General features: G+C 36.1%; 1 protein-coding gene across 1 annotated transcript in view; it reads right to left on the bottom strand.

The window, feature by feature from the left end:
• The window catches only part of LOC150109076 (protein bicaudal C homolog 1-like), a 172,091-nt gene that overhangs the window by 46,927 nt on the left and 112,635 nt on the right, over positions 1-12,529 (bottom strand). Inside the window, exon 4 of the mRNA XM_090401556.1 lies at positions 11,176-11,331. Coding sequence (XP_090257682.1) covers positions 11,176-11,331 — 156 coding nt within the window. The remainder of the gene's footprint in view (positions 1-11,175; positions 11,332-12,529) is intronic.

The raw sequence follows: 12,529 nt of genomic DNA, 5'->3' as shown, positions 1-12,529 counted from the left end.
GGAATATGACAAAGATCTGTACTTAAATTTTGTAGATCAGGAAAAAGCATACAAAAGGTGCCCAGAGAAAAGCTTTTCAAAACACTGCAATTACATGGGGTGATTGGACCATTATACAGAACAATACATAGTTTGTAGTTAGAACTGAAGGAAATCCAGAAAAATAGTTTGATGTAAAATCAGGTGCAAGACAAGGATGCACATTATTTCCACTCTTATTCATCATCCATATGAATCATGTTATGAAAGAAAGTCGCATCAAGCCTGATATTAGATTTGGAGATGCCAAACTTAGCTCTTTGCTTTATGCAGATGTTGTATTCCTAAACATATCTATTGTAAGTCTCCAGGATTCACTAACTAAATAACATCTGTAACAAATTTGGGATGAAAATCAGCATTTAAAAAGACCAAAACTATGAAAATAAGCAGGAGCATAGAAAACTTCAGCTACATTATGAATAAAAATCCCATAGAACAAGTAAAATATTTCAGCTATTTAAGTTCAGTTTTTGGTGAATATGGCAAGTTAAATCTGGAAATAGACAACAGAACAAGCAAAGATTGTATGGCAGGCAGTCAGCTGAATAAATTTTATGGAGTAAGAGAGAAATTAGCCAAAACACCAAATTATCAGTATTCAAGATATTGTTCAAACCAGTTTTAAGTTGAGGATCTGAAAGTTGGGTTAGAAATAAATCACTTAATAAAAGACTAAAGAACACAGATATGAGGGTTCCCAGAAAAATCAGGGGAGTGAACCAATGGCACAATCATATCATGAAATGAAGACATTAAGGAAGGAACTATACATTAAAATTCAAGAATGTGCCAACAGAGATAATCTAAGGTAGCATGGCCTTAAATATAATGGGTGAAGAAAGGTTAGCAAAAGAAAGGCATTTGATGCCAAGATGACAGGAAAGAGACCCAGACAGTGGATTGATTCAGTCAAATGTGCTTTAGAACAGTGCTTCCCAAACTTATGGATGTAAAGGCCACCTTTTGGAAAAATTAAAATATTTCATGCCCCTCCCCCCCCACTGAAAAAAAATCTTAATACAGACATATTATTATAATATTTATTGCATTTATATTCAATACAATTTATATTCAAGATTTTGCGTTTGCAAGCTTTTTTGTGCTTTTTATCTATATATGAATAAGCATATATTTACTAATATTCATTAAGTGCAGAAATATGCAGGAAGCAAAATTTGTGAACCAACACCAATGTGCGATTTTTTTTCCATTAAAATATAAAAAATAACAAAAAAGAAATAATAAATAATAGAAATTAAATATGTTTCTTTTAAGATTATAAAAAAAAAATACTTGGTCTTAATACATTCAAAATTTTTTTCATTATTTCATGGCCCCTCAACAAAACTTGCAGCCCCCAGTTTGGGAAGCGCTGCTTTAGAAGCACAAAGTGCTAGACATGACAATACTGGAGTGCTCACAAGTAAAAGATTGATTTGGAGAAAAATTGTTGATATTAGATTAATAACAATCTAAATTTAATCATGTAATTATTATTATTAAACAAGACCTCATGGAGTCAAAGACTCATCTAGGAGGTCCTTTTATCTCACACTCATCTCATCATACTGGGTCTTAAACACATTCAAACTCCTTGCAGAAACCACACTCTCAGGCAAGGCATTCCAATCATTCACAACTCTGCACGAAAAAAACTGCCTCTCACTCCACTACTCACCTCTTTATACAGTTTCCAGGGATGACCTCTGGTTCTCCCCTGATCTCCCACTATTCGCTGTAGAACTTCTCCACCATTGATCCTATAGCAACCCCTTACCAACTTGTAGGTCTCTATCATATCTCCCCTCTTCCTTCTCTCCACTAGTCTCTGCAAATTACATCTTTTCAATCTTTCCTCATACTCGACATTCCAGAGGTCAGAAACTACCTTAGTCAGTCGCCTTTGGACCCTTTCCAACATCTCTTCATCCTTCTGAAAACCAGGTGACCAAATCTGGGCACAACAGTCCATGTGTGGCCTAATCAAAGCCTTATACAATGGAACAAGAATCTCCCTACTTCTACACGTCAGTGTCCTCCTCATCATTCCCAGAAGTCTTTGTGTTGTCTTCACAATTTTGGCGATGTGACCCCTAAATTTTAGATTCTTATCCACTATCACTCCCAGATCTCTTATTTCCTCTACTTCCAACAATATATTCTCACCAAGCATAAATTCTGCATCCCATCTGTTTTCCAAATTTTAAAACCTTACATTTTGCAACATTGAACTCGCATCCCCATTTTCTTGCCCAATCACTCAATTTATTCAAGTCTTCTTGCAAGGCCACAATATCTTCACTACTCTTTATGGTTCGTCCCAACTTTGCATCATCTGCAAACTACTGAATATCTCCATCCAAATCTTTGCCAATATCATTAATATACAAGTTAAATAGTAATGGCCCTAAAACAGATCCCTGAGGCAGTCCACTAGTGACTTTCCTTTTCCTGGATATTGCACCCCCATACACAACTTCTTGATACCTATCAGATAGCCAGTCTCCAATCCAATGCACTAATCTAATATCCAACCCCATCTGCTCTAGTTTGACTGTCAAACTATGAGGTACTCTATCAAAAGCTTTTGCAAAATTCAAGTATATTACTGTATCCTTCTCCTCTATCCAAGGAAGCAGTCACTTTATTGTAATAAGTAAGTAGATTACTAAAACACGACTTCTCTTTAGCAAATCCATGCTGTCCATCAAAGATTATGCCATTGTTGTCAACCCAACTCTGGATCCTAGTTCTCACAAGCTTCTCCAACAATTTAACCACAACACCTGACACACAGATAGGCCTATAGTTTGATGCTTGAGTTCGATCACCTCCTTTATGAAGTGGCACAATCTTGCCCTCCTTCCACTCTTTAGGGACTTGACCAAGTGCAAGACTTGTATTAAAAAAATATGTCAAGGCAGGTGTCAACTCTCTGGCACATTCCTTCAGAATACACGGTGATATATTATCAAGTCCCACAGCCTTATTTACATCTAGTTTACTCAACTCCCCAAACACCTCTTGCTCACTTACAGTCAGTCTCTCCTCCCCATCATCAACTGCTCTTAATCTCTCCATGAAGTCACATTCACAAGATTGAAAGATCTTTATGAACTGCTCATTAAGTATCTCCACCACACATTCTGCAACAGCTGTCTTTATACCATTTCCTCCAATCAATGTCATCCTTCCATAATCATTCTTTCTTTTGCTGGCTACATATCGAAAGAATTCTTTTTACTTTTTTACTTTTTACAGCATAAGAGAAGTGGTTACTTCCACTTCTCTTATGCTGCCTCCACAATGCCCTTTTTCTCTGTATTGCATGCTTAATCTCTTTATTCATCCATCTCACACCTACCTTATTTAACCTTCTCACCCGTGGTATACATTTAGACATTGCATCCACTAAATATTTTTTGAAAATCCCCCAAGCTGCATTGATCTCTTTTCCAGCTAACTCCTCATTCCATGCTACACCTGCAAGCTGTCTCCTGAGCTCTTCATAATCACCCCCCCCCTTGTAGTTCCACATATACCCTTTTTTCACAGGGGTCCTTGCACTGCTGGCAACCACCCAAGTAATCACCTCATGGTCACTTTCACCAATTGGTGGATGATTTGATACCTCATTGATAATTACATCCTCCGATGAGATGACCAAATCCAAGACCCTTAATCCTCTTGTGCCCTCTGTTACATACTGTCTGAGGTAGTTATCCCTCAAAAACTCAAGAAACTCATTTTCTTTACTTCCAGTTGCTATCTCTTCATTCCAGTCTATATTGCCATAATTAAAATCACCCATAATGATCACCCTTTTCTTATTTGCTTGGCTTAGTTGATTATACATTTCACTATCACCACCATCCACATTACCAGGTCTATAACAACATCCCACCAAGTATTTGATTCTATTCACCTCTATCTCACACCATAGTGCCTCAAAACCACTGGCCCCATTTACCTCTTGCATCTCTACCTTCTATGGACATAACTCTTTATCATCAATAGCACTCCCCCTCCCTTTTTACCCCTTCTATCCTCACGAAACACAGTTAATGTAATGCTGTCAAAGTAACCTGAACATCTCTTACAGGTACATATCAGAAAATGGATGATGGCTAAACTAGAAATGGAAGGCCAGAATCTTTTGAAATAAGCAGAAAAAGTGGAAAGCTACTGATAGAGGAATCATGCTTCTTCAAAGCAGAGGTAATATATAAAATTCATAAACCCAATGACCCTCTCCACCCCATTGTAAACACTGACTTCTCTTTTAATTTAGCCAAACAGTTGTTTAAATCTTTAATTCCACTTACTGGCCAAATTTCTTATAAAAAAAATCCACTTATTTTAAATCCTTAATACCCCAAATCCTTGAAATACTGCCTCAAAACCACTGGCACTATAGTGTGAGATAGAGGTGAACAGAATGAAATACTTAGTTGGGTGTTGTTATAGACTTTGAAATATGGATGGTAGTGACTATGAAATGTATAATCAAATTAGCTAAGTAAATAAGAAAAGGATGCTCATTATGGGCAATTTTATTTATGGCAATATAGACTGGGATGATGAGATAGTGACTGGAAGTAAAGAAAATGAGTTTCTTGGACAACTACCTCAGACAGTATGTAACAGAGGACAAATGAGGATTAAGGGTCTTGGGTTTGATCATCTCATCAGAAATATGTAATTATCACTCTCCAGATGGTGAGAGTGACCATGAAGTGATTACCTGGGTGGTTGCCAGCAGTGTGAGAAATGGGTACATGTGGAACTACAAGGTTTGTGATTATGAGTTGTTCAGGAGGCAGCTTGCAGGTGTAGCATAGAATAAGGAGTTAGCTGGAAAAGAGATCAATGCAACTTTGGGGATTCAAGGACTATCTAGTAAAAGCAATGTTTAAATGTATTTTAAGGGTCAGAAGGTTAAATAAGGTAGGTGTGAAAGGGATGAATGAAGAGATTAAGTATGCAATACAGAGAAAAAAGGACATTATGGAGGCAGCATAAGAGAAGTGGTAATAACCAATTCCATGCAGATTACAAAAACCAGGCAAAGAAGGAACTTGGTTGATAAAAGGTAGCAAAAGTGAGGTGTGAGCAGTAGTTAGCTAATGAAGCCAAAAAGAATACTAAGGAGTTCTTTCAATATGTAGCGAGAAAAGAGAGAGAGAAAAAAAAAAGAATGATTATGTAGAGAATGAGAGCAGTTGATGATGATGGGGAGGGGAGACTGACTAAGCGAGCAAGAAGTGTATGGGGAATTGAACAAACAAACTTAATGTTAATAAGGCTGTAGGACTTGATAATACATATAATCACATATTCTAAAGGAATGTGCCAGGGAGTTGACATCTACATTGGCACATTTTTTTAATGAGTCTTGCACTGGGCCAAGTTCCAAAGGAGTGGAAGGAGGGCAGGATTGTGTCACTTCATAAGGGAGGTGATAGAACTCAGGCAGCAAATTACAGACAGCAAATTATAGGGTTACAGGCAAATTCATCAAAAAACAGTTAATCGAAAGACAATTCATCGAATGCAATTCATCGAAAAAGCAATTCGCCGAATTAACAATTCATTGAACGACAATTTAACGAATGGAAATTCCTTGAACGGCAATTCATCGAACGACAATTCGTTGAAAATGCAATTCATCCAAAAAAAACAATTCACCGAAAATTTTTCGATGAATTCTTTCATAATTCATCGAAAAGTCATTTTTCTTGCAAACTATTGTTTAGAATATTCAATTACAATACTGAACGTTACTCATGATACAGTCAACAGATGGAAGGGGGTCATTAAAACGTAATAATTATTTTTTTACATTTTAGAACATTTAATGTAAGTGTACATCCTGCTTCTTTGTGCAGATAGCGATTTATCTCTGAAGAAGGCATTTCTTTCTACCAAATTTTGTCACAATAAATCTAGTCCGATTGAAATTAAAAATTTCATCCAACCAGAGCGGAATTGCTAATATCATTTAGGATTTCTTCAAAACCACTAACATGTTTCCTTACATATCCTAAATGAAAAACAATAATTATTACATTTTCAGGAAACATAGGTGTTGAAGGGTTTTTAAGACATGGTCTTCCTTGTGATTTATATCAGAATGCTTTAACATAATTTTCTTCTAGGTGTTTATCAGAACTTTTCAGTCCCCTCTCCTTCGTACAACTTGTTACTTTCAACTGGTCCTTTCACCACACCACCAGTGACTTCCTCTTCTGAGATATCGCAAAGACACATGTTGATATATCAACAAGTCCTACATGCTGATTGATATCCAGTTTACTATCCCAATGGCTTTTAACAGGCCTTTAAGGCCCACAACCTTCCAGGCATGCTTCGATTTCGTAACCAAAATACGAGGATAAGATAGTCAGCCCTATACCTCTAAGTATTCCTGACTGTATCCCTGTGTGTTCAGGGGTCCAGTTTGTCTGCTTGCGGGATGAAAAACCCCAGATAAACTGGCAGAAAATACCCTGCTGTCCACGCCTAAGACCGGCTAACTTGGCTATGGCTGAGGAAGATCCTTAAGCTCCTCACATCGACGACGGGAATCGAACCTAGGACACTTCTTCCCCAGGCATATGGTTGCGAAGCGCAAAGCCACTAGGCTAACTGCGTGGATATCCAGTTTACTGAATTCCTCATTCATACTTCCAACTCACTTACCATAAGTGTTCCTCCTCTTCCCTCCCACTGACCTCAAGTTCTGTAGGACGTTATTTTCACGAGGATGAAATCCTTTATGAAATGTTCATTTAACATCTCAACTATATCCGCCTTGGTGGATATCATTCACTGCAACCAGTATGCCCCACAAAAAAAATCGCTTTCTGAACGAAGTCGGATAAATACTAGTTTACTGTATATAAGTTACCTGAAAGATATATCTCTCACAAAACAATTTAAAAAAAAAATTCCACACACATCTTCATCCCACATACCTTATAATTAATTTTTCAGTGAACTGCATTTTCGATGAATTGTGATTTTTCGACGAATTGCTGTTTTTCGATCAATTGCGTTTCGATGAATTGTGTTTTCGATTAACTGCTAATCGGTGAATTGCTTTTTGGGAGAATTGCCTTTCGAGGAATTGCTTTTTCAATTAATTGTTGTTTGATGAAATGATTTTCGATGAATTGATTATTTGGTGAATTGCTTTTTCGATGAATTGAGTTCGATGAATTGTCTTTCGGTTAACTGTTTTTCGGTAAACTCTCCGGATACCAATTATAGACCACTTCTGTGGGTTGACAACAATAGTATTATCTTTGATGGACATCATGGATTTGCTAAAGATAGTTCATGTTTTAGTAATCTATTTACTTATTACAATAAGGTGACTGCTTCCTTGTACAGAGGAGAGACAGAGTAGTATACAAATAAACCTTGCTTAATGGGATTAATTAATCCATCAATTATTGCATGCTAAGTGAAATCGCATTAAGCGAATACAATAAACAATAGAAATAATTATAATTCATCCATCAATAACAAATTTTGAAAAAAAACTTACAGCACAAGCTTTATTAGAGGATAAAATCAAAGCTAATAAATCAATCAATTGCTTAAATTTTTATTTAATGTCTAAACATTTAATTTAGCTACTTTTTAACAATAAAATTTAAGTAAAGGTGTTTGAATCGTGCTCGACTTTTTCATCTTGTCATGCAATTTGCGGTGGACTTGTGCCATTCTCTTTTTGTTTGCACTCCTTATTTTCTTCTTCATATGCACACTGTTCTTCTAGTTGAAGATCATTCTCGCTTAACTGTTCTGAATGGGAATCGAGCAAGTTTCTCACATCTTCATTATCCAGTTCATTAAATCCAAGTTCTTTTCCAATTGTGCTGATTTCTTCAATAATGTTAGATCTTGGATTTTGAACATGATAATTTAACATAGGCTTCAGTTTAAAGTCACCTTCTGCACTGCCTAATAATAAAAGCATAAGACGATCTTTAGATACTTTGTATCCTGGGTGAGATGCTTCAGTTTTAGCTAGGAAACTTTTTGTTGGCATACACTTCCAAAAGAGACCAATTTCGTCGACGTTAAGTATTTGCCGATAGTCAATCACTTTCCTGAATTATCCTTTGTGATTCTTCAGGAAACTTGGCTGCAGAATCTTTATCAGCACTAGCAGATTCCAGGTTATTCTTATGTTATGTAGTCAAGTTCGATTTTTGAAACTGTCAAACCATCCTAAACTCCCAATAAAGCTTTCACATTCCTCTTGAAACTTGGTCTCTTTCAATGAGGTAAAAATATTGAGAGCTTTTGCCTGAATATTCCCTTTACTAAGAGTATTCTTTTTTGGTTATAATCCTCGGTCTAGAGTGATAGAAGACACTCCATCTCAATCATTACATGGCTTCTATTTCAGGTGATCTGTATGCTTAAAGAAGCAGTAGCAACTTCTCCTTGTTCTTTGTATTCTTTGCTCTTATTTAGTATAGTCCAAACTGTAGACTCACTGTATCCCAGGTATCACACAATCTATGTATTACTAGTGTTATTTCATGTTTCTTGATGGCTTCCAGCTTTTCCGCTCACTGCAGATTGGCAACAAAAAAAATTTCATGCGACGTAAAATTTCACATAATGTAAAAAAATTGGGTTGACTGATTAATTACTTGCTTAAATCAGGAAATAGTATCATTTTACTCAATCGCACTAACTAATTATCACGCATATCGAATTCACGTTAAGCGAGGTTTTACTGTACTTAGATTTTGCAAAGGCTTTTCATAGATTACCACATAAGTTGATAGTCAAACTAGAGCAGTTGGAGTTGGATATTAGATTAGTGCATTGAATCAGAGACTGGCTATCTGATCAGTATCAGCAATTTGTGTATTTGGGAGCAATATCCAGGAAGAGGAAAATCACTAGTGGTGTGCCTTGGGGTCCTGTTTCAAGACCATTGCTGTATGTTAATGATACTGGCAAAGATTTGGATGGGGATATGCAAATCATATTCAGTTATTTGCAGATGATGCAAAGTTGGGACGAACTATGAAGAGTAGAGAAGATGTGGCCTTAAAAGAAGACTTGTATAGATTGAATGAATTTGCACAGGAATGGGGATGCCAGTGAAATGTTGCAAAATCTAAGGTTTTAAAATTTAGGAAACAAAGATTGGAGGGGTAAAATTTACACTTCTTGGGAATATTGTTAGAAGTGAAGGAAATAAGAGATCTTGGGGGTGACAATGGATAGGGATCTAAAATTTTAGAGGACACATTGCCAAAATTGTGAGGACAACAATTAATTCTGGGTATTATGTGAAGAACACTGACTTGTAGAAGTAAGGAGATTCTTGTTCCATTGTATAAAGCTGATTAGGTCATACATGGACTACTGTGCACCTAGTTTTCAAAAGGACAAAGAGATGTTGGAAAGGGTCCAGAGGCAACTGACTAAGCTAATTTCTGATCTCTGGAATGCTGAATATGAGGAAAGGTTGAGAAGATGCAATTTACAGAGTGTAGTGGATAGAAGGAAGAGGAATGATAGGATAGAGACCTACAAGTTAGTAAGGGGGTTGTTATAGGATCATTGTTGGAGAGATTTTACAGCAAAAAGTGGGAGATCAGGGGAGAACTGGAGGACATCACTGGAAGCTATATAAGGAGGGTGTGAGCAGGGAAGTGAGAAGCAGGTTTTTTTGCATGCAGAGTTGTGAATGATTAGAATGCTTTGTCTGAGAGTGTGTTGAAAGCACGGTATGATGAACTCAGTGTATGACCTGGACCTCCTAGATGAGTCTTCGACTCCATGGGGTCTTGAGATAATAATCCAAAATTGAGTTTTAAACAATGATTCTGGTAGGTATGAGTAACCGATGTATAAGTAACTTTTTTTTAATTTAATCCGAAATAACGTATACTAAAATACTAATTATAAAAATGTCAATGCTCTCCTATATTTTGGTACATTGCCATCATCAGAGATCACAAAAAATAATGATATGTGCATGGAGGCACTAACACTGGGCAAATGAGGTGTAAGAAAGGCAACCGAAGTTGAGTCTAGAGCCCTAAATGACACCCCCTATTGTGCTCAATTGTAGTCTTGGCTGTTGGGCTGAAGATCTAAGTATTAATGCTTCCCAAATTCGGGGCAGTCTCATGCACCCAAATTTCTTGAGGTTTGGAAAGTTTTTCAGGGATGAGGCAGACTCAAAGAACAGCCTTTCATGTTTATATTTGCTGCAGCATAATAGAGTACTTGCAGCATATCTTGTGGTGGGTGTCGAAAGCATGGTCAGCAAGTCTTAAGTGGCTATATTGGTGGAATCTGATGTAGTCCTTGTGTTTACAGCCACTCTTCCAGCCAGACACGCTGTGTGAGCAAGGAGCAGATTCTATGCATGGAAAGTGGAATGAGCTGCCTGAGAGTAGCAAATGCAGACATTCAGTGAGTTTAAGCACAGCAGTTTGATGAGCTTTGTGTATAACAACATTGGGTACCTCCTGCAATGAGTACTGACTATGGAGGTCTATTGTTAATTTCACTTTTGACTCATTCATATATATCTTAAATTAAAAACAAAGTAAAAAAAAAAAACATTTCACACTGAATTAAAATCATATAATGAACTAAACAAAGATTATTGATGATCAAGTCCCAGAGATCAAACTATATTCAAACTCACTGTCACTAATTATTATTATTATTATTATTATTTGACACCTCCAGGGAGTCCAAAGACTCATCGAGGGAGAGTGTGCCAACAGCATCGAACGATTGTCCCCTTCCAACTACTAACCGCGCTCAAACTTATGAACCTCATACTAGGAGAATACACTCCTCACAATTTCATTTACATTTTCTAATATCTCTCAAACACTTACCTTGCCTTATGTAGCCAGCATCATACTTAATGTAGGCTACTTTAATATTACTGCTTCCATAATGCATAAAGAATTAATATTTATATAAAACAAGCAGCTCTCTTAAAATAGGTTAATATAAGGGAAAATTTTTAAATATCAAATGCAAGAACTTAGGGCTGAGTAAGATTCATGAGTAATCTGCCATGAATAATTATATTCAATAAATCAAACCAACATCCTTGAAAAAAAATCTTGCCTGATTACTCTTTTCTGAACTTGTACGATTTGAATCTGGAAAATGAATATGGCATTTTGTTTCTTTCATAATTTCTTGAATTTTTCCACCACCTCTTCCAATGATGTATGAATGATCAGTAAAAGAGACATCCATTTTCATAGTTACTCTATTATCCTACAAATAAAAATCCTAATCAAGCAAACAAGACATTTCCATATTAGATATAATACACTTCTCTAATCCAGTATACCAATTTGTTATATGAGAATATCAGATAATCTGTAACAAATCTAAATATGATCAGCAAGCTTAAATGATGCATAAGGCTATCTCCTGATTCAAATCCCTAACCTAGTTTAAATATTAAGATTTCAAAATGGGAAAGAAAAGTTCGTTTTGGCCAAACAAATGGTTTAAAAAGGTGGAAAGAATGCATATGAGAGTAAAGTTATCAGAAGAAACAAAAAGTAAAGTTTGCAAGTCTCTCATCAAGGTGTAACATGAATGAAATGAGAACCATATAGCAAATGAATTAATCCATAGTATGGGTAGGAAGATTGGCATGCAGTTTTAAACATATTTAAAGAGAATATGTGAACATGGAGTATAGATGGTAATGGAGTTAGGTGTCTGAAAAGTTATTTTCAGTAACAAAATGAATACAAAATCAGGAAAACTAAAGTTATTAAATGCAGATGAGTAAGAATGAGAATATTAAAGAATGCAGAATAGGACACTCATTAAAGATACTTGAACTAAGTGATATTGCAGTTCAATAGTAACAAGAGAAGAATCAAGAATGAGAAGTTTGCCTTTTCTTAGGTTAGTTTGAACTAGTGCCTATATCCAACAATATAGGCAGTAGTGAGACTTGGTTGACAGAGGTAGATACTGTCACAGAGAAATAATATAATTGATCAGGTTTCAGGAAGAATGGAAAGAACAGGACTGTAGAAGAGGTGGTAATATTAATGATAGCAGAAAAATCATAGCTAGTGAAAGAAGTTGAGCAGGAAGGTCAAACCGAGGCAGCCTGTTTGAAGTTATTTAATGTGAAATAAGAGCCATAAAGGAGACAAGGACAAAAGAAGATATGGATGATCTGCATTGCCAAATTAGCTCAATTTACAAAGGGAAAATCATTATGGGATAGACTAGAAGCAGTATACACATGGGAAGAAGCAAATGGAATTTATGCAGTAGCTTAGAAATAATTATCTAAAACGGTATGTGTTAGCGTCAGAGAATTTGTTTAAGATAATCTCTTTGCCTTTAACCAAAGTGGCCAAGCATGTGGAATTTTCAATTAAGGCTTATATGTGGAACTATAAAATTGGTGATTATAAAAAAAACTCAGAAGGCAGCTTAGAAC

The sequence above is a fragment of the Typopeltis vanoorti genome, chromosome 2, assembly GCF_054136105.1.
Source record: "Typopeltis vanoorti isolate ZY-2024b chromosome 2, IOZ_Tvanoo_1.0, whole genome shotgun sequence".
Classification (NCBI taxonomy): domain Eukaryota; kingdom Metazoa; phylum Arthropoda; class Arachnida; order Uropygi; family Thelyphonidae; genus Typopeltis; species Typopeltis vanoorti.
Note: the sequence above shows the minus strand (reverse complement) of the source record. Positions and strands in the feature narration are given on the sequence as shown.